The sequence below is a fragment of the Carettochelys insculpta genome, chromosome 26, assembly GCF_033958435.1.
Source record: "Carettochelys insculpta isolate YL-2023 chromosome 26, ASM3395843v1, whole genome shotgun sequence".
Lineage (NCBI taxonomy): Eukaryota > Metazoa > Chordata > Testudines > Carettochelyidae > Carettochelys > Carettochelys insculpta.
In genome coordinates this window covers 10,665,554-10,688,284 of record NC_134162.1, presented here as the reverse complement: position 1 = coordinate 10,688,284, position 22,731 = coordinate 10,665,554, and the positions used below count along the sequence as shown (strand labels likewise).

Below are 22,731 nucleotides of genomic sequence, written 5' to 3'. Positions count from 1 at the left end.
TATATCTGCAATTGAATATAAGTACTAAGAACTTCTACTAACTATAGCAGCTCTGCTGTTATGAGTGAGTTAGTGCGTAGAGGCCTCAATTAGGGAGCAGGGCTCCCCTGTGCTAGAAACGACTGCTCCCTGCCCCAAAGCACTGGCAATCTCAGAAACAGGCTGCGATAGCCTTTCAGCACTGATTACTCGGGCTTTTACCCCCATTGTACAGATGAGGAGAACTGAAGCCCAGGGAGACGAAGTGACTTGCCCAATGTCCTACAGCAGGTCTCTGGCACAGCTGGGATTAGAACTGTGGTCTTCTGAGTCCCTGTGTAGTGCTTTGTGCACTAGGCAACGCTACTTAACATTCTACTATTCATGGAGTGTCACCTGCTTCTACGAGGCCCCATCTTCGCCCGAGGTGTACCGCTCTCTCTCTCTCTCTCCCCAGCTCATGTCATTATTCACTGCAGGGAACCTGAATGATTCTGAGCCAAGGGCCTTTGGGATTAAAGGGGAGCTGAGAAAACACCCTTCTCTGCACACTAAAACCATCAGACTCCAGAGAAACGTACTAGGTCCCTGGTGTCAACTCGTTACGTCTAAGCAGATGACGTGGGCCTGAGTGATGCTCTTAAAACACAACAGGCCTCTTGAAGGCCAAAGAGATTCCACATAATAACCCTTCTGTGGGGATTACAAAACTGAAGCATCATCAAGTCCCAGGGGCCATGAAAGGAGCAGGAAATCAGAACAAAATAAGCCACAAAGCTCCTGAGGACTTCAGGTTTGCTTCTGCACTTAATTTCTCCTTGGTCTGTGATTAACAGTGGGTTGCTAGGAAGCTCTGGAGTGCCGGGACCCACACCATGGCTTGGTGAAACAATTAATGAGTTCAACACAGGCCTCCTGAATCCCTGTGAGATGGACTCTCCAAATTCACAGGGGCATTATTTCCAGGAGAACCATTAATAACAAAGCACCTCTGCTAATCAGACGTTGCTGAATGAAGTCTGGATATTTAAATAGGAGTCAAAACTCTCCTGAGAGGATGAGTGGAAGAAATTTTGAGTCCCTTAAAAAAAGATTTTCAGCAGATATGACAGTCTTCAGGCCCCTCCACTGTGAGTGCACAGGTACAAACATAAGGCAGCTGCCCTTGGCACAGCCACCCTTCACACAAGCCATTCAGAGAGATAGAGCATGCAGCTTGCAGAGGAAAATGAGATGAAGGGAGAAGAAAGGGTGAGAGAGGTCCATAGATTAAGTGATGCAGCATTGATGGAACAGAGTGATACTGGGATTCTATTTATGCTCTGCCTCTGTGACCACTCCTTTCCTGGGCCTCTGCCTTCCCCCTCCGCTTTGTCTACTTGGAGTCTTCTGTCTTTGGGGCAGGGTCTATCTCTCAAGATACATAGGTACAGCCCCAAGCATAATGATCTTCACTTTGGGTCCGTAGGTGCTACTGTCATACAATTAACAATAGCAACTTCTTGCCAGTGTGAGTAAGAGGTGCACAAGACAGCACCTAGTGATGGGGAATGAGCAAGAAATTCTGCAAGTGAGCTTGGAGCTGTAACAGACCAAGAGGAAGAAAGGCACCAGAAATGGGGGAACTGTTGTGCAGCCTTAAATACTCACATCACAGTCCCAGCTTCCTTTCTGACCCACTTTCTGGACCGCAAGAGTCCAGCCCAGGCTCTCTAGCAATTCAAGGATCCATTTCCCTCCTCTTAGGAAAACATTACAGCCACAGCCTGTGAAAGGGACCCGTCTCCCTCCTGGCTGGTAAAAGCTAGTGAAAAACAACTGTGCCCACTACTAATGGCAGTAGGGCCTCCTTTCGATACACACACCTACCAAATCCCTTGAGAAATGCCATAATTGGCTCAATCCTCAAGATGCCTTTGCACGATCCAGAAGACCTCTCCAACTACTGTTCCATCTCCAAACTCCCACCCCTGGGCAAAAGAACCGAGCAAGAAGTAACCATCAAACTTCAGCAGTCTGCAATGTCAGCCACTGGGGACCAAGGTACAGCAGTTCTGGTGGCTCTAGATAACAACCTTCCTGTGGTCAGGGGCATGGAGGTAAGATCCCCATGTGCTCACACTGCTGGAACTCCCTGCAGCCTTGGACATAGTGGAGCACAAAAACCTGTGAACGTGTCTGGTGTGACACGGCGGGAACACTGGCTCCTACAGTCCCTCTACAGCCGAATTCAGAAAGCGGTGATGAGTGACTGCTCCTCCTCTCTGTAAGCTGGTGGGGGTCTGCAGGAATCCTTGCTAGCTCCGCCTCTCTTCACTCTCTGCATGAGAACTTGGGGAGAAACCCAGGTAAGACTGAAGTGATGCTGGTCCGAGAGGAGAACACGCCAAGATGTTGTGTCTACCTTCCCCCATTCATCAGAGAGATGTGAAGATGAACTTGGCTGTGCGGGTAGCATTGTGACCAGGTAGCATCAGGTCAAAAAATGCCTGTGTTCACTTACTGGTCACTAAACCCCATGCTCATTTCCTCCTGGGGGATCATCTGGCAACAAGGGTCCATGCACGTGTCACCTCCCGACTGGGTTATGGTAACTCGCCTTGTCTGAAGAGGTGTGTGATGCACAGGCTCCAGCTGGCACAGAAAGCAGGTGCCCAACTTCGACACAGCTCAGGCTGACAGGAGCATATCAAGTCTACGCTCAAGCCCCTCCACTGGCTCCCAGTCAGCACCAACACCAATTTATGGCTTTGGGTCTCATTTTGAAAGCCATTAATGGGTCAAGTCCCAAGCTGCCTCCAAGACCAAATTTCTGTCAGGGAACCACTGGGATGGCTGCACTCTCCTGGGACAATGCAGATCTTGATGCACAGGGTGAAGCACGTGAAAGCTGGGGACAAAGCCTTCTCTGCTGAGGGGATACAGTTGGGAACCATCGTCCAGAGAACACGTGAATCCAGACCTCACCCATCCACGGCAAAACCTTCTCTGAGAAAGCTTTTCTGCCGCAAGTGAAACTCACAATAGGAACACCCTGGTCTGTTACCAAACCCTACCAACTCCCCACCAGAACACAGCAGTTTCTATCCTTCATGGTTGGGAAGAAAACCATCCAAATGAGAAGAGAGTGTGAAGTGTCTCTCTGAAGTTTGCCTGAGTCTGCACAACGCCTGATACAACAGCTCTCAGGCACCTGTACTACCCAGCTCCACACTGATCTCACTGGGACAGCAATGCTAAAGCTCACTACAAGATCAAGAGGGCGATTCCCCAGCTGGTCCCTCCAGCAGCTGGAATGAGAAAGAAGGTGGGAGGGCGGGAAACCCCTGGGGAGGGATGAACTGCAGTGCAGGATACGGAAAAGGAAGGAAGGAGAAGACTCCTAAAAACAGTGGGGAGAAGGGGAGAAAGAGTGAAAAGAGGGGGAAGGAACAGAGCAGATCACAGGAGCAGGCGCTTAAAGGGGAACAGATTTTCTCACAGGCTGCAGCTGCATGCTCCTTCCTAAACGTTGCCTTGTCCTGCCTGTGCAAACCTCCCACTGACAGCAGGCAGAGATGTGCCCTGGAATGGGCACAATATGAAGTCCTGAATCTGCTTGCACATCCTGCAAAGAAGGATGGAAACTGACCCTCTCCAGCAAGTCAGCGTGAGGCCTTTGTGCTAGACAAGGCATGTCCCATGCAAGCAGCCACTCCCTAACACCCCCATGCTGTGGGGCATGTGCAGCGTGGAAGTGAATGGCAGGCACAGGGAAAGGGGACGTGCCAGCAGGGACTGTATTTGCCTGCTGAGCACTTGCATGTTAGCTGCCCTGCTTGGGTGTTTGTTGGAGACAACGTCAGGCTCCGGGTGAACCAGCGCCAGGCTGATTGATTCTGCTCTGCTTTTCATGTGGATTAAAGTAGGCCCCAACGTCCGGAGAATAATGAAGCTGCCAAAGATATCAAAGCAAATTAAAGTGAGACGGCAGACTCTGCAGCTGCCTTAGACGAGTCTCTCTCTTCCCTTTTATAAATATATTTAAACACTGCCTCTGCCAAAACAAGCTTTGATCTCCCAGGGAACGGGGCCAAAAGCCTCTGCTGCTTACTTGAGTTACAACTTTTAATTACTTACTAAGTGCGAACTTGCCTCTTAAATCTCCATTAAACTTGCTTGGCTCAGCCCCATTCAGAACTTGGATCATTCACATCACTTTCCTCCCTTTATGTATTGCTTCTCGGGAGGTCAGACAAAGCAAAAGCCAGGTCTGCCTCTGATTTATACCCCTGCAAATCAGGGGAGACTCTGGATTTGCTACCAGAGTGACAAGGCTTTCAGCCATGGGGGTAGCTAACCATGACTGTGACTTACATCAGTGCAACAGGATTTGTGCCCGGTAAAAACTCAGGCCTGATTCTGTCCTGCTTTATACCTTGCGTTTCCATTTACACTTGTGCAAATGGAGTGCACTGCAGGGGAAAGTCTTGCACGCTATTACACTCACTTTGCAGCGGTGTAACTGGCTGGACACATTGCAGGAGGGATGGGGAATGAGGCACCGGGGCAGGTGGGGCGGAAACACAGCTATGCTGCTGCAGAAGCTGTCTGAATTCATTTCCAATCATATGCCCCTGCCCCAGGGAAGATAAGGATGGCCCAGAGAAGCAAGCAGGGTAACCTCCCTGCACTCCAGCCAGCACCCAAGAAAAGAAGAGGGAGCAAGGGGTTTGCACAACACCAGGTTGTGACGCTGCATCAGACTGGGGAAAAATAAATGGTGATACTCTTGCAGCTCCACCAGAACCCAGCCTCCATTCACCAGGCACACAGCAATGAAATGCTACTCACAGCAGACTGCTCCCAACACTTAGTGCAGTCATTCCACCCTTTCCTTGCTGGAAGTGAAACACTGAGCAAGACTGGCAGCCGCCACTAGTCTTCAAAGTCAACACCCCACCAAAGTGATCAGAACCTTTCAAACCTCTCCGAGCTATTGGCTCAGGATGTCTGCAGACCCACTCAGATATCATCTCACAGCCTACCCCCTAACTGCCACTTTGTTATGACTATAAGGGCTAGAGGTTCTAAAAAAACCCCAGAAGTTTAGATTCTGGAGCATAAGCTATCAGCGACGACGACCAGGAACTGGCTCACCCGTGCAACTCCTGCTTCTAGCCATATGAGAGAGCACTGCAATGTGACGGTGCAACAATGGGATACTAGTTGCTTGACACATCACTGTGATTTCCCTGGATGCCAAAGCAGCTCTCCACACATCAATTTCTGGCATCCACCAATTCACAGCACTCTAAATATTACCGTGCACTAAAAATATGAGAACTCAGCTGCGACACATGTGCAAGACATCAGGGCTGAAGAGGGAACAGCTCCACCTTCCAGCTTTCCTCAACTGTGACTGCACCTGTGAGGCACTGGCAGGGTGGGATGGCATGACAATCCTCTTTGTTTCCGTGGAGCAGAGGCAAATGGTGAAGGGCATCTTCCAGCTTTTACCCCTTCCCTGCTCCACCCAGAGCGTTGCCACACTGGCTCCATGATGCAAAGGCAGTGAAGACAGAGCAGGGCACAGCAAGAAAGCACTTGCCAGAGGCTGCACACTGGGAAGTCGGTGCACATCAAACAAAATTCCACTGGAGGATTCTCTCCCAAGGGTAATTAGCTGAGACGGAGAAAGCCACCGTCTGAGGATGGCCCCGGCCACAGCTCTGTATGCATCACTTTACAAATGTTAACTCAGCCTCACCACCCCACTGTACGTCAGGTACAGTGGACAGAGAAAAACTGAGGCACAGAGAGGTGAAGGGACATGCCTAAGGTCACACAAGAAGTCCAGTGTCACAGCGAGGATTGGAAGCTTTGGCTAGTGGGCTGTACCACACAGCACATGGATGTACAAAGCTTTCCTTAGACACCTTCCAGCCCATCACGCCTATGTTTCCTTCCTTTCTTCCTTTTTAACAGGAAAATATTTTGCAAGGGGACTCTCCCAGGCAGCTGGGTTTGCTGCATGACCATGCAGAGGCGGCTTCTTTGCAGCTGAGGCTGCATGCAGGCTGAAGGAGGACAGGAATCCACAAGCATCTGAAGTGTGCAAGGGCCACAGATAAGGAAGGGGGTTATCAAAGGCAGCTGAGAAAGGGGTTTAAAGCAGCTTGGTTTTGAGATCTGCTGAGAGCACCCCACAAAGGCTAGAAAAGCTAATGGGAGAGTCAGGGCTCCACACCTCTGCAAACGAGGTTAGCAACAACTGGGAGGAAACAGGGGAAGCTGAGGTTGATTATCACGAACAACTGCCAGACAGCGAGAGATACGTGAAAGCCCTTTGCTTGGGACACGGACTCCAGACTGGACTCAGATTCAGGCGCCACTCGGTTGATTAGCAGAGTGCCCACAGCTGCCTGAAGTTGGCAGTGTGCGTTTCTATTGGGGTGCACATCTGGATATACCTCGGTGCACATAACAAAATTAGTTCCGCCCATGGATGGAAAAATTTTGAAGAAACATTGATTGCCACCCAGCCCAAAGATCAGCCATTCTACCTCTGAGCCTATTGGTTCCAATAACTTGCTGTTAGCAGTGGCTGAAGTTGGGGAAAACACTAAAATGATCTGCTCTCCCAGCTCTGCAGTGTGATGAAGGGAAAATTACTTCCTGATCCCTGTAATGATTAGCTGTCTCCACAGCACATGAAATCTGATTCCCTGCATGTGTTATTCTTGGGCACATGTTCACCTGGGGAGATGCCAACATGCCCTGCTTTTATCCCTGCCATGCAGAATGGGCAGAGATTTGCTTAGATTTCCAGAAAGCCTTTGACACGGTCCCTCACCAAAGGCTCTTATGTAAATTACGTGGTCATGGGATAGGAGGAAAGATCCTTTCATGGATTGGGAACTGGTTAAAAGACAGGAAACAAAGGGTAGGAATAAATGGTAAATTTTCACAATGGAAGGGAGTAACTAGTGGCGTTCCCCAAGGGTCAGTCCTGGGACCAATCTTGTTCAACTTATTTGTCAATGATCTAGAGAAAGGGGTAAGCAGTGAGGTGGCAAAGTTTGCAGATGACACCAAACTGTTCAGGATAATCAAAACCAAAGCAGACTGTGAAGAACTTCAAAAAGATCTCAGCAAACTGAGTGATTGGGTAGCAAAATGGCAAATGAAATTTAATGTGGGTAAGTGTAAGGTAATGCACATTGGGAAAAATAACCCTAATTATACATAGAACATGACGGGGGCAAATTTAGATACAACAGATCAGGAAAGAAATCTTGGAATTATAGTGGATAGTTCTCTGAAAACGTCCACGCAGTGTGCAGCGGCAGTCAGTAAAGCAAATAGGATGTTAGGAATAATTAAAAAAGGGATAGAAAATAAGACAAAGAAGATCCTTCTTCCCCTATATAAAACTATGGTACGCCCACATCTTGAGTACTGCGTGCAGATGTGGTCTCCTCACCTCAAAAAAGATATATTGGCATTAGAAAAGGTTCAGAAAAGGGCAACTAAAATGATTAAGGGTTTGGAACGGGTCCCATATGAGGAGAGGCTAGAGAGACTGGGACTTTTCAGTCTAGAAAAGAGGAGACTGGGGGCGATATGACTGAGGTATATAAAATCATGAATGGTGTGGAGAAAGTGAATACAGAAAAGTTATTTACTTGTTCCCATAATATAAGAACTAGAGGACACTAAATGAAATTAATGTGTAGCAGGTTCAAAACTAATAAAAGAAAGTTTTTCTTCACACAGCGCACAGTTAACCTGTGGAACTCCTTACCAGAGGACGCTGTGAAGGCCAGGACTCTAACAGAGTTTAAAAAAGAGCTCGATAAATGTTTGGAGGTTAGGTCCATAGATGGCTATTAGCAAGGGGTCAGGTATGGTGACCAGCCTTTTGTCAAAGGCGGGAGATGATTGGCAGGAAACAAATCGCTGGATCGTTGTCTTTGGTTCACCTCCTCTGGGGCACCAGGCATTGGCTACTGTCGGCAGACAGGATATTGGGCTAGATGGACCTTTGGTCTGACCCAGCATGGCCGTTCTTATGTTGTGTTGTTAAAAGACATGGGCAGCAGGAACCTTGTGCGACAGTGTCGAAAGCACACGCCTGGTAATGGATGTGCCAGGTCTGCATAGGGGGGAAGCTTGCAAGAGTGGCTGCAGCACAACACCCAACATCAGGATTTTGGGGTTCTGTCCCAGCTCTGCTACTGACTCACTGTGTGACCACAGGCAAAGTCCCTGCTCTGTTCTGTGCCACAATTTCTCCAGCTGTGGAACGGAGGGGAAGAGAATACCTCGCAGAGGGCTGAGAGCATCCAGGTTTGTAAAACAGGGCCAGACCCAGACATTTGCCAGTGGTGCTACTGCATGCAGCCAGCTCTCCTAGCGCCTGCAAACTTCCCAGTCTGCCCTGAGAGATGAATCTTAGGAGTGAACCCAACTCGATTCCCTTCCGGAAACAAGTCCCTTTCCTTGCTGAAGCCCAACCTGCAGGAACCAGGTCCCCCTCCCTCATCCAGAGCCCACTGAAATCTATAGAAAGATGCCCTCTGCCATCAGCAGGCTGTGGATTAAACCCACATCAGGCTAGACCACCTAGCATCTCCGTATACAACATTCCCCTGCTGAGCCCACCAATGCTGGATGGTGCAGTGCTGCAGGCAGGGACCTCCCAGTGGCAAAGGGTTTATTAAATGCCATCCACGCAGGGCTGGAGAGATGAGTCAGACAAATGTGGCTGTCAGGGCTCTTAATAAAGAACAGCCACAGTTTGCAGGGGAAAGAGATTAAGGGCAGGGCAGAGGTGACTCCACAGGCTTGTTTACAACCCGTGAGAAACTTTATCAAGGGATGTGGGATGGGATGGAGTGGGCTGTAGGAGAGGGAAGGAATTCAGCTGCTGGACCCTGGCAGAACTGGAGAGAGTGGAGACAGGCACCAGGCCTGGGTGGTACAGCAGGCTGCAGGGTGAGGAAATTACCATGTACTCTGGGAAGCAAACTGTGGCCGGGTGCCAGGCTCTTCTACCTCCAAGGTGGGGAGTACTGGACCTGGTACTGGGGACTTCTGTTTCCTATTGAAGCAGAAACGGATCTGTGGGCCTGGTGTTAAGTTCTCCTGCCTCACAAGGGGCACAGACCCATCCCTGGGCCTGGTTCAGGGATCCTCAACACACTGACAGGCTCATGGCCCATGAAAGGGAGACAGTTGCATAGTCAGCTCTGCCCTTGTTTCTAGTCTATTCAGGTCTCTGGGGAGAGGGACCCAACGGCCTGGGACAAGGGGGCTGCTGCAGGCCTTAGTTTGAAAAGCGAAGGGCAAGGCACAGCCCTGGTTGTGGCCTCATTAAAATGAGAGACCAGGAAAGCTGCTTTCTTACGTGACAGAACCCGAGTCCAGTGCGCAGTGCTAATAAGCCAAGGGCCAGAGAGCCCAGGGCTGATGTCCCCTGAGGAAGGAGCAGCCAGATGCTGCTGTCAGCACCCAGAACTTCGTTAGCCTTGCGCTGTTTCATCCCGGCAGCTTCCATGCCTGTTAATTAAGGGCTGGTTTCTAATTATAGCCCCGTCAGCTTGCCAGGGTTGGGGGGAGCAGACAGGCACCATGGCTGCTTCTGAGCATTAAGCCTGGCTTGCTTGCTAAGGGGGACGCAGGTGCTGGCAGCTTGACACGAGTGAAGGGACATCATCTGTTAGCAGGGATGGAGTGCTGAGGGGCAGGGAGCTGTGACAGGGAGGAAAGAAAGCCAGCTCTGGCTTAAGGGGCGGAGAGCTGGATGGAGGAGCCAGGTGATTCTGTCGGTGTTTCTCAGACTTTTTTTTTTTTTACAGGTACATTTCTAGCTGTTACGTTTGCAGAGAAAAGCCTAACTGTGGCCTGAATGACATGAGGGAGAGGTGCGTGGCTGAGTCTGCAGAGAGCCTGAGACAACTGCTGGGGTGGGGAGAGAGGTTTTCCTCCAGGCGAACAAGGCCTGAGTCTGCAGAGAGCCTAAGCCAATAGCTATTATTTCTGGACGGAAACAAGGAGGCCTGTGCTTTAACCAAGCACAGGCCTTAAGCAGAAGAGCTGCTTCCTCCCTCATTTTGGGGTCTGCATTGTGTAATAATATGTAAAAACAACAGTGCTTTGTCCGCCTACAGTACTGTCTACCCGCAGTGCTCCCCCTAGAGGAATGAATGTCAGGGAGATAGTATTCCTGTTCCCTGGAGCGGGAAACTGAGGCACAGAGTAGCCCACGACTTGCACAAGGTCACACATGCTATTTGTGCTGCTTTCTTGGGACCCCATTAGAAAGTTAAAGGTCAAGTGGAGAGAAATCCTGCCTCTGCACCAACTGTCTGTGCCTGGAGGGGATTCTGGCCAAGCCCGGACTGGTTTCCCCGATGCACCAATTAACCCTCCTCCCTTGCCAGCCTCTCACCTTCATTCTTCCGGTTGTTGAGCTGGTTGAACTGCTCCGTGAACTCGGCCAGCGACTCCTGGATGGTCTCCGTTCGGGGAACCGAGAGGGAAAACCGCCGTTTGAAATTTTTCATCTTGTTCATTTTGTCCTGTAATGAGGTGGGACAGCGGGGTCCTGTAAGGAAGGGAAAGGCAAGGAGAACTCACTGAAGGGCTTGGATTGCATGCAGGGTTAGGCTTACTGAACACCAGGCCTGAGGCATAGGCTGTGCTACTGATGAGTTTACAAATACAGAGGGCTGATCCAGGACCCACTGACAGCCTTTTCACTGAACTTAGCAGGCTTTTGGTCAGGCCCAAATTCCTGCTCCTACCTACGTAAACTCACAGACAGACCCATACACCCAGGCACAGCCTGACTGACTTCAGCAGGACGTGGCCTGGCCGCTGTGGTCTGTCCGGAAGGCTGGGAATGTAGGATCAGGGCCTAAGCCCATAGAACGATCATATCTGCCTCTCTTCTCCCCACAGTGGTGAAGAGAAGATGCCTAAAATATTCATCTTTCTCTTGCACTTGGCAGTCAGCTGAGCTGCAAAACTACTGGCACCTGAACAGGGTAATTAGCATGGGCTATGGCACCTGTCTAATAATGTGAGCTGATGAAGCCGAATTCCATAAGGAATAACCACTGTGGGCAAGTGAAACGTTCCCATTAAAGTTTCAGCAATGGCTGACGTTCTACCTTTCAGTCTCAGCAACTGTAGAACAGATTCAGGCTGCATCTGAAGGGTCTCAGGGCAGCTGGGGCACATGCCCCGAACCCAAATACGGTGGCTCTAAGGCTCCCAGGTTCCCATAGTGCTGATCATGGTGGACCTTCTGCAGACTCCCAGGGGAGACAGGACAGAGATTCTGTCTGGCAGGAGACTCCTGAGACTTACGGGAAGAAGGGAGATACTGAGAGCTCACAGTCCGTCGGCTGATTCAAATCCTGTATGGACACCGGAATCCTCTTAGCCACAGATCTGACTAATGAAGAAAACCCTTAAATGAAGAAAACCCCCACAGGACAAAGAGCGAACTTCACTGTTTGGCTGTCTGACTAAATGGGCACATGCAGGGCTGGGCTACAGCCCGGTTAATTCCCAGTGCTTCGAAGCCACTGCAGCTTCCCTCCCAGCCCAGCAGTGCAGACAGGGCCTGGCTTCCAGGTGCGGACACAGTGCACTTGGGGTTTAGAAACGGATGCAGCATTTGAGCTGCAAGAATGGTTTGGGGAGAAAGTTTCAGGGGGAGGGTAACACAGTGCCTTGAGACAAACGCAGCAAAGAGAGAGTCCCAGCACAGCTCTGGCAAAGACCCTCCAACCTGGACATCCGCCAGCTATTCTAGGTACGTTTCCCACCCACGGAGATCAGCTGATACCTCTCAGTGGAAACCTGCCACCCTCTTTTAACCCACCACAGTCCTCCAGTCCTCATATGCAGCCCCTCTACTCTTCCAGCCCTGAGCAGGCACTTTGCTTTGCAACAGTGCAGCAGCAGCATGGGGCACAAAAGTGATGAGGCGTGCTGGTGGGAGGGGGTAGGCTGCTGCCCAGTCAGTGAACCCCTTCACCATAAAGAGAAAAGGGAATTCCACTGGCCTGAAACAGCCTGCCTTCACAAGGGCAGGCAGTGCCCACTTCATGCCCCCTCCAAGTGCGAGAGAAGCTATTTTCCCGCTGATGTTTTTTTTTCCCATTGCACAGCAGCCGAGAGAGCATAGCAGCTGTTGCTTAACCGGAAGGGAGGAATTAATTGATGGCTCAGTAGCTCTCGGCCATCGCCCTCTGCTGGCCACACAGCACACCAGGCAAAGCCATTGATCGAGCTCACACCCTGTTCACTAGTTCGCTCTGACCCACAGCCAGACTCCCCTAGCTGGGGGTGGGATGGCGGCAGCTCCGGGACAGACAGCCTTTTGTCTTTCTTGCCAGCTGGCACACCAGGGTGGGGATGCAGGGAAAGCCAGGCCAGGGTCCTGCCACTCTGCACCTCCATCTGTTTCACACCTCTGCTGCCGAGTGGGATGGGAAAGGGCTGACGTTGGCTCCTCCAGGTGCTGTGTCTCTGACCACTTTCGGTCTCCTCTCCTGGCCCAGGCGGTGACTGGAAGGGTGCTGGTGGTACTGAGAACAGGTGGGGACCTGAGAGAACTTTCCCCCATGACGAATAGGATTGCCAGCCTCCAGGACCAGCCCAGTCTCCTGGAATTGGCAACAATCTCCCGGTGACGATAGCGTGCAGATGAGCTGCCCCTCCACCTGGCCTTTGCACCTGGCAGGGGACTGCCATTCAGGTGCCCTGAGTTTCTTTGAAGTTGTTCATCCTGCAGCACAGGCGGCATGTTAAAGGGCCTATCAAGCCACTTGAGTCCTGCTCATCAAGGGGTCCTGCCCCACACTTCTCCCCAGTTAGGACCCTCAAAGCTAGCCAGGGTGTGTTGTGCTGCTGGCTGTTGGCAGCTCATTCTCTCTGCCGGCCGCCCCCGTGGTATGAGCACAAACAAACATTGATCACATTCCAGACGGATGGGATCAGACACCGTATCTGGGAGCTGATGCATCACATCACCATGGCAACCGGCACACTTGGGTTATCATGCTTGCATCCAAAATCTTAACAGATCACGTCTCAGTAACAGAAACATTCAGTGCGGGCCCCAGCCACTGTTGTACCAGCATGCACACATTGCAGACCCAGCCTCCCTGTCGTGGTGCAACCTCTCACTTTCCTGGGGACCTGGGAACCCCAGGAATTAACCTGAGCAAATATTGCTCTCGCCCACATTTCCTGCAAACTCTCTTGCCTCTGCCCCCAGCCTAGCAAACCTCCCTATCTACAGACAAAGGGCCGACCATGGACCAAGCACACGTGGAACCACAGCAGACAGCCGGCTGTTCACGGGGTTGGGAACAGGGAAAGCCGGGGAGCAGAGCTTCCGCTTAGCTCTGCCCCCTACCCAACATCCCATGCTACCCAGCCCTGTCAGCCCCTCTGGGGCTCCCACCCTCTATCTCCTCCTCTGTTCCCCACGCCTGACAGCCTCCCTCCCCAGGGTCCCTACTGCCTATTCAACTCTCCTTCCTCCCCACCCCACTGCACCATCCTGGAACATCGACACTGTCAGCAGGTGAGCTGAAGCTGTGACGGAGCGGTGGCAGAGGGGGAGAGGCCAGGGGCTGGTCGCCAGTGCTTGCCACACTGCCGGGAGTTGGGGCACCTCCTGGGCAAGGCTGTGCTGACCCTGAAGTGTTCCTGGTGGGACCTTGGGGGCTGGACTGAAATGTCTGATGGGCCAGACGTGGCCCTCAGAGTGTAGTTTGCCCCCTCTGTCTTGACCCCACGGTTGAATAAGCCCCAGCATAGTGACCGATATTTACTAATCTCTGAGGGGCTGAGTGATGAGTCAGGCTGGGATCTTGATCCAGCTCACAAGCTGAGCAAGGTCTCAGCCAAGCACATCAATGTCATTCATGCCATGTGCATCCCTGGAGCGAAAAGGATCTGATGTATCTCACCCCCACTGGGCGTGCGCTGGGGACACGACCAAGCACCCAGGCCATGTGCCCATGCTGTGAGGCACTGACTGGGGCTCTAGTTGACAGAAAGGGGATGGGAGAGCTCTAGGGAAAATCCAGACCTGCGTCAGTGCTGGAATAGGGAGCGTTCAGCCACATCCCAGCAGGAGGCGCTGCCCTTTAGCTGAGGCAGCAAGCAGGGCTCCCGACCAGTGATCTCTCTAACTTTTACCCCGGGGTGGAACAAATGTCACATGCACCGAGGCATGTGCAGTTGTGCACCACCAGTAGAAACACCTGATGCCAGCTGTGGGCGCTCTGCCAGTCAGCTGGGCAGCACCTGAATCTCTCCTGGGCAGCTGCCCACACGCTCAGCTTACAGAGAACCCTGTTGCCATCCACTCCATGGCAGGACACTCTTTGAAGGCTAGGAGTGCGTCAACACTCTGAGCAGCATGTGTAACTTTCAGTTCACGTAAACATGCTTGTGCCAGCTCTGACCAAGCCAGGGTGCTATAAAGAGAAGTGTATCCATGGCAGCATGGGGGCTTGCTGTCCTGAGGATGCACCTGTCCAAGATGCTAGGTACAGCCTGGAGTGGCTAACTCACCCACAATATGCATAGCACAGCTGGCCTTCCTCTTTAGCGTTATCAGCTCAATCAGAGCAAACAAGAGTAAGTCTGCATGAGTTGGACATTACACCTGCCATCTCAAGGGTAGGCAGACCCAGAGAGGGTCCAAAAATCAGAGGCTGTGCACTTTTTATCTATGGGTAACTGCAACCATGAATGTGGATATGGATATCCACAGGTCATTCTTGCGAATACAGGCTGAACCCCTCTAATCCACCACTCTCTTGTCTGGCAACATCTGTAATCCAGCAGCATTTTAGTTAGCTGGAAGACCACTCATCAGGGGTGTGGCCAACTTTCCCACAGTCCCATAAAGTTTGTTTCCAGTCCCCAGTCTTGGCTCTCAGTGTTCTGTGCTGTTCTTTAGCTGTAATTTACCCCTAAATGTCTAAGATCCCAGGGAGCAGTGGAAGTGTTGGTAATGCTGCTAGACAACATTGACCTCCCATGGTCCAACAAATTCTCTTGTTTGGCACCAGTCAGGTCCCAAGGGTGGCGGATTAGAGAGGTTTAATCTGTACAGCCGCCAGGCAAAACTTCTTCACAACCAAAAAGCTGGCTTATACCCTGAAGCATGATAGTTTATATCCCTTCCCTTTTCCCTTCAGTATTAAGATTCTTTACAAAAAGATGAAGTGATTCGCACAAGGTCACACCAGCAGTCTGTGGCAGAACAGGGGACTGATCATTCATCTCCTGGGTCCCTCTCTGATTCCTTAACCACCAGACAGAAAGTCTGCCTTGCTCAGGAAGGGTGTAAGAGAGCAGATCCCCATCTCTGAGCAGAGCATCACTGTCAGAAGGGTACACCATGTGAGAGCCTGGAGTCCACTAGTGGTGAACCCCAGAAGAGTCAGCCAATAAAAAGAAATTAAATCTGAAACGGTGCAAACAATAATGGAGAAAAGGTCGGACCCTTCTCCCACTCACCCTGAAAATGAAAGCAAACAATCAATGACTTAAGAGAAACCAACCCCTCAGTGCTGAGAAAACCCTGAGTCGCACATACACCATGGTCAGAATCTCTCTTCCACTCATTGCACCTACCTGTTAGTGGCTATAAACTACTAAATATAACCCTGCTCAGAGAGGAAGTGGGTTGGGGATAAAAATAGCCGCAAAGAAATCACAAGAATATTGTTAGTTACCGCTCCTGCAATGTGCCTGGACTATTCTGTGTTCATTATCTTTATGGCTTTGTACACTGTGTAACACTGGCTGCTTCCTCCAACCAAACCAAGATCTGATATATGATGAAGAGGTTCAAATTAAAATGTCCACAGGCTGTAATTTACAGGGCTGTGATTGTTCCTCTCCCTCCCCTCCCACAGTTCCCTGGAACAAGAATTCACTCTACTTTGCACTAGCTGCATTAACATTGAGAAGCCTCCCCCTGTCGTGATTAGCCCTGCCGGCTGCTGCAAAATGTCACTGATGCAGTCAAGTTGCAGCCGAAATGCATTACACGATTGTTTCTAAGGCTCTACAGTGGGTTTATAGCGGTACCAGGAGAACCCTGAAGTAGATATGATTTACACAGTGCAATACATCCCAGTTTTAAGCCTGGGTAAATTGCACCAGGGCAAACACCGCCATTCCGGTGGGAATCACTTCTACACGAGGGAATCACTCCATGACAGCTGCAACAATGGCCGAGCCAATGCTTAATTCTAGAGCGTCTCAGCTTCAGACATCTGACTTCAGTGAAGCAGGTCAGCCCAAACTTTCAGAAGTTGATATGGTAACCTTTGGGTGCTCGATTTGAGGCACCAAGGGCCAAACTGTCAAATGCTGCCCCTGGTTTTGGTGCCTATGTTTTTAGCTCTGGTTTTTCGGAGGTCCTGAGCAAGGTTCCTGCCAACTTTTGCTGTTTGTGGGTGGAATGAATTTTGCTGTGTACAGATGCACACCACCAGGAGAAACACATGCTGCCCACAGTGGATGGCTGTGGGTGCTCGGCTAATCATCTTGGTAACACCTGAATCCCTCCTGGGTGACGGCCGAAGCACTCAGCTTACAGGGAACGCTGCTTCCAAACAGATAACCTACTGGCAGGAGTAAGAACGTTGCAGGGAACACTGGTTCTGAGCACCTACAGATGGAAGGAGTCAGTGGGAAGAGTAGGTGCTCAGCACTGAAAATCAGGCACTAAGGCACTTGTTTTCAAAAGAGCTCTGCACCCAAACCAGTCAGAACTGTGACAATAGTGTGTGCTGGATACCGCTGAAAATCTGGTCCTCAGTGTCTCATATTTGGGCTCCAAACACAGAAGCGCTGTAGATTAGTGGTCACTCTAGCAAATGCTGTTGTTTGCCTCCACCCACCTCGCCAGGGTATCTTCCATACAGAGCTCCACCTCTTCTTCTGTCAGACCTTCCCCACAAGTTTTTATCGCTCTATTGGAGCATGTTAGACTTGTCAATGCCACCTTTAAAGAAGCAAAATAATACTGTCACCTGCATTCATACAACTTTTGTACACAGGCTGGTAGCGTGGTCTAACATGTACAGCACTGGACTAGGTCTCTGAAGACCTGGGCTCCATTTCCAGCTCAGCCGATGACCATGGGCAAGTGATTTTACCACCCCACGCCTCAGTTTCCCCAACTGTGGAAAAAGGTCTATGATAATGAGGCCTTGCCTTTGCAAAGTATTCTGAAGCTTACTGATGACAAAGGCTATACAAGCAGTAGGTGTTTTATTATTCCGGTTATTATGTCTTCAAGCCCAAAGAATTCCAATGTGAATTATGACAGACACCGCTGAAAGGCAGCACCCCAGCGTCGGAAAGAGTCAGCTGATTACCATTACACAGCATTTTAGGACAGCAAGTGAAGAATCCCACTGAAATGCCAATGGGAAACTTAGGACCCAGCAGACAAAACAACATCATTTTTGTTGGAATTTGGGTGAGAAGCCACAATTAAAATGAGTGACATGGATGATCGGCATTCATTGTAACAAACAGCAAATACTTGGATAAAACTGTTGACAGAATCCAAATCCAAATCCAGACAAGAAAGCTAATTACATGGACTGATGACAAGATCATTTACTGCTTATTAAAGCTACAGTAGCTGCACTAGCAGTATCTTTACCCAATATTTCACAGCAAACTATTTCAACAGACAGTTGGGATGTAATTAGCCAGATGAATCTCTCTTGTACCCAACCCAGAAAAACTCACTGATATACTGTTGCAGAATTCAAGAGACAAATAGTCCAGAGAACAGCCAATAAATAATTTGCGATCACCATACGTAACTCTCCCCTTTCCATCTCAGTGTGTCTGGGTGGTTCAGTTTTTATTTTTAATGCTCACACTTAGGTAACATTCTTGCCATTGTTGATACTGGAGACTCTTCAGAGCACAGTTTCTTATTTGCTTGGCAAACAACCCACTGCACAGGACCATATGCGCTTACAGGGCTACGCAAATCATGAATCGAGGCACTGGTTGATTACGTGCCTATCCCCATGGAGACATGGGCATCAGACTGACCAAATCTCATCTACATAACATGCTGGCTAACTGTGCCTTGTCCCTTTCAAATGACTCGACGATACACAGGATAACAGCCTACTACTGCTACTAGCTATTGCAGTTACTCTTTAAGCTCAAGAATGATAGGCCTGTGCCTCAGACCTGGAGGGCTAGGGTTCTACTCTTGCTAAGAAGCAGTAGCAGAGGTTATCACATAACCATTTAGAGACAGTCCATCCATTATCCCAGTCTCTACTGTGAAGGATGAAGGGAAATTTGCTTCTGAGCAGCCACAGTCCTGAATTCCCCCAGCACAGCCTGATATTAGCTCCTTACAGGACATCTGCCAGGATGGGGAAACATGGGGGAAGGAGCTGGTACATACCACTGCACAGATTCTTGGGAGGCTGAGATAAATTAGAACACACCTGCAGTTGCTCTAAATTATTCAGGTGCTCCTTTTGACCCCCCTGGGATGGCTCAGAATCCTGAGGGAGCAAAGACTGCAAATCCCTTTGGCTCTGTGAGGGGTGGCACAGAATTTCAAGCTGCAATCACACATCACACTGCTTCATGACTTTCACCCCACCCCCCTACTGACAATAAGTCTTTGGCCAATTAACAAGCCCCTTCTTCCGCAGCCAAAAATCCAGATTGCACAGATGTATCTTTTGCAGTATCCTAGAGGGCACCACCATTCCAATGACATGCTCAGAAGCTACTGTGACAAACATGAGCTAAACCAGGGGTGTCCAACTTTTCTTCATTAGGGGCCACGTGGCAATTTTTTAATACATTCTGGGGGCTGAACACAAAATAGGTACGAGATGGACAGGCCTGGGGCCTCTCACAAGGAGGCACATCTCCAGGGAGGTTGCTCCAGCATGTAAGCAACAATATTTTGAACCTGACTCTGACAACATCAGTTCAAATCCCACCTTATCCATTAAACTGAGAAGGAGGATGGTCTAGTGGTTAGGGCACTGTTGTAGGGTGTGGAGACCCAAGCGCAATTCCCAGCTACTGCCAAGGAATTCCTCTGTGACCTTGGTCAAGTCACTTAGGCTCCCTATGCCTCAGATCCCAATCTACAAAATTCAGGGGTAAGAGCACAAGGGTGCAGTGAGGACAAACACACTAGTAAATTGTGAAGCACTTGGCCACCTCCTGACAAAAAGCTCTAGATCTTCAATAGGCATTACTATCCAAACATGTAAACCTGCTGGCCCTGGGCCTTTACTGCTAAGCCTGCCTGCTGTTGATGAGGCATGCCCACTGCCCAGCTGCTTCTACAGCCAATTCCTATCACCCGCTCAACAAAACAGACTCATCCTCCTGACTAAAATCTCTCCCCCATTTGGGTTCCCAATGACCTTTGTTTACTCCCAAGAAACTCATTGCTGGAGACCTGGGAACCCTCTCCCCGCCCCAGGCCCTCTCCAGGAAGCCTGAGTGATGGGGGAAGAGAGAACGAGGCCACAGCCTTGTCTTGCACGTAGGGCTCCTGCTGCTGAGCTTTGTTTCTCAAGGGCCATGACATTTCATTCCTACGCAGGAAACAAAGAGGAAACTATTACTCTACAGGAGTCTGGCAGCGAAGAGCAGGGCTGGCTGTTTGCACCAAGTGAGAACTTAGCTCTGTGAGAGACGAGCGTAATTGCTGGGCTACAGCTTCTCCCTCACACTGGGCTTCAGTAACAGCATCAACCTGCTTGTGAGGATCACTCATCCATTTCTGGCCCAGGGAAAGCCCTGAGCTCCTGAGGCCCAGTCCTGGGTGAGAGAGGAAGCGGTTGGTTCAATTCCCACCTCACACTTACTCTTGCTGTGCCTCAGTTTCCCCCTCTGTGAACCAAGGGAGGACAAATCTTCCCATCTCCCATCTTTTGTCTGCCTTCCCCTTGTCAACTGGGAGGGGCAGGGACTCTCAGACACTCTGCACATGTACAACACCTCGTGCACTGTGGTTTTCATCCCCTTCCTTTGCTCAACCCCTCCTCCCCCCAGTAACCCTCCTCACTCCCTGGAGCTGGGAAGAAAGGAGGTAACCCAGAGGGGGTGCAGCGAAGAGCACAGTGAGGGCAAAAAGTGAAAGAAGCCATATCCAAACCTGGTGTCCAAAACACACACACATGCACACCCTCTGCCAGGTGACATGAGGTAAGTTTTATTGAAAGCTTCCTCCAGGAACGGCATCTGTTTGCCATAACCTACATTCAGCACTCTGCCGTACATGGGCAGCAGAGCTGTTTGGCTGGGTAGGCAGTTCCACCCTGGTTCCCCTAGGTCCTGACAATGAACCCAGTAACAGGGTCACACAAAGGGGGCCTGTATGTATCTCTGCCTCTCTATGGCAGGCAGTCCCATGCGGTGTAGTCAGCCCTCCACACCAGGCCCCTCTGTCACAGCCTTGCAACACTTGACGGGGTCACTGCTGCTGTGAGGGAAGGCACTAAAAATGACAGTCATTATTTTGGCAACCAGAAAAGGCCAAGAACTCAGTCCCTGGCCGGGGTTAACCTGAGAGGCTGTATCTTGTGTTTGGCCAGCTGGACAATGGGCCATTAATAGTCTGTCTGCCCAGCACAGACAGCCCTGTCACACACCAGCAGTGGTTGCCTGTTGAATGCCCATACTGTCTGCTACTCTACAAGGGTTCTAGCTGAGTGGTAGGCAAGGTGGCTGTGTCAGTGTGTCCCTGGCACGCTCCTTATTTTCGGGGGGATAATGGGACAGAATGTCAACTGATGGAAGGCTGCACAGCCCCATTCAAACCAACAATGCCCTGTCCTTCCACACCAGTGGAGGATCTGGAGTGTAATGGGGTTATAATCATATAAGAATCTTAGCTACGGGGAACATAATGATCTGACCCAAGGTCCAAACAAGTGCATTCCACTTTGCAGTCATTTATTTCCTGGAGCTGCTTAAATTACAAGTTTAATTTGCTGCCATGCAGTAGATGAGTCGTGGAGCTCTTAGTTATAACAGCATGGCTGAGCAGATGTAGCATTCAACTGAGACTCAGAGGCAGTGTTCCCTCTAATCTTCTCCATCCATGCATGGAACAAATTTTCGCATGTGCACCAAGGCATGTGCACAACCACTGGAAACACAGACCTAACAGTGGGAGCTCTACTAATCAGCTGGGCAGCTTCTCTCCTAAGTGGCCACACAAGTGCCCAGCTTACAGGAAACACTGCTTCTGGGTTCAGCGGGTTTACAGTGCAGTGTTTATGCTCTGGTGCGTGCATGGGAACATCAAGTCCACAAATGTTTATGCTGCAGCGTAGACACACCCGACTGTAAGAGCTGTTTCAGAGCACACAGCCAGCTAGCCTAGAAGTAATGAGGTATGGCCAAATCCAGTGGAAGAGTTGGGGGAACTGAAATGTACTTGAATGATTCGTATTTGTGCCAGGACATCAACTCTCAAAAAGTTTTGCGAAGGATGGATGGGCATCATTAACCACTCTTTGCAGCCTGGGAAACTGAGGCACGGGGAGAAGAAATGACTTTCCAAGGGTAACAGAGTTTGGAATACGACTTAGGGCTCTTCAGGCATTATTGAAATGTAAGGCTCTTATCACTGTAAGTCAATATGGGTCTCGGATCAGTGCAGTGCTGATCTCTGGGCTTCTATATATAAGGGCCCCCGATTCTGTCCTTCTGTGTCCCATTGTCACTGGTGTTCTTTGTATTGTACAGGTTGAACCTGTCTAATCCAGCACCTTCAGGAGCTGACCAGTGCTGGATGAGAAAGCCTGGCAAATCACGGGAGGTCAATATTACCCAGCAGCATTACCAACACTTTCACTAATTACGGGGCTCTTAGAAGACATTTAGGGGTAAATTAGAGCTAAATAACAGCACAGAACACTGAGAGCCAAGACTGGTGGCTGGAACCAAACTTTATGGGAGCATGGGAAACTTGGCCACACCCAAGATAAATCGTCATCCATCCCTAAACTCATGCCGGATTACGGAACAGAAGCGGGGACATCGAGTTCTATTCCTAGATGCGGGGTTTAGTGGATGGCCCCAGAGACAGACAGTCGGGATTACCGTGTCTATTTCCAGATCTGCCACGGACTCCCAGTGAGGATTTAAGCAAGTGACCCGTGGCCTGATTTTCAGAGAGATGCGCTTTGCTCACAAGAGTCAAGTTCCACACCCCTCCCTCGATATGCACGGTATGTGAAAGAACATTTTGAGGGCACAGTAAAGGCGTTTCCCTCTCAATAAACACAGCAATACGTTTTATAAGACCAAACCAAAATCCCCAGAAGCATAAAGAGCTGGTACGCTCTCCGCAGCTTCCCTGCAGGAATGGAATTATTGGAGCCTTTCCAAATAGCATCCAACTAGTCTGGCCTCACATTGACACAAGCCCCCGACAAAAATGTCTGAATTGCTGCCAATTTATGCTCCACAAAACTCTCTAATACCTGGATTTCATCCCTCCCATGAGGCTGCCCTGCCGGGTCAGCACTTAAGAAATTATCTGAAATGCCACCACCTCGCAGCCCGCTCTGAGGAAGTGGGGGGGTGGCAGGAGAGATTCAGTCCAAGCAGATCTGCACAAGACTAACATACCTTCCAGACTTCAACTCAAACTCAGGACTCCTCAGGGCTCATCTGAGTCTAAAAACAAGC

The 22,731-nt window shown here is 50.2% G+C and overlaps 1 protein-coding gene across 2 annotated transcripts in view; it reads right to left on the bottom strand.

Annotated features, from left to right (window-relative positions):
• CDK18 (cyclin dependent kinase 18) overlaps window positions 1–22,731 on the bottom strand; it is a 70,950-nt gene that overhangs the window by 27,364 nt on the left and 20,855 nt on the right. The window contains exons 1-2 of one of the 2 annotated variants that reach the window (XM_074977404.1): window positions 16,917–17,016; window positions 10,415–10,570 (exon numbers count right to left, since the gene is read on the bottom strand). In XM_074977404.1, the coding sequence (XP_074833505.1) occupies window positions 10,415–10,538 (124 nt within the window). In that variant the 5' untranslated portion in view covers window positions 10,539–10,570; window positions 16,917–17,016. Of the gene's footprint in view, window positions 1–10,414; window positions 10,571–16,916; window positions 17,017–22,731 lie in introns of those variants that run through there. The other variant, XM_074977403.1, reaches the window with a different exon arrangement.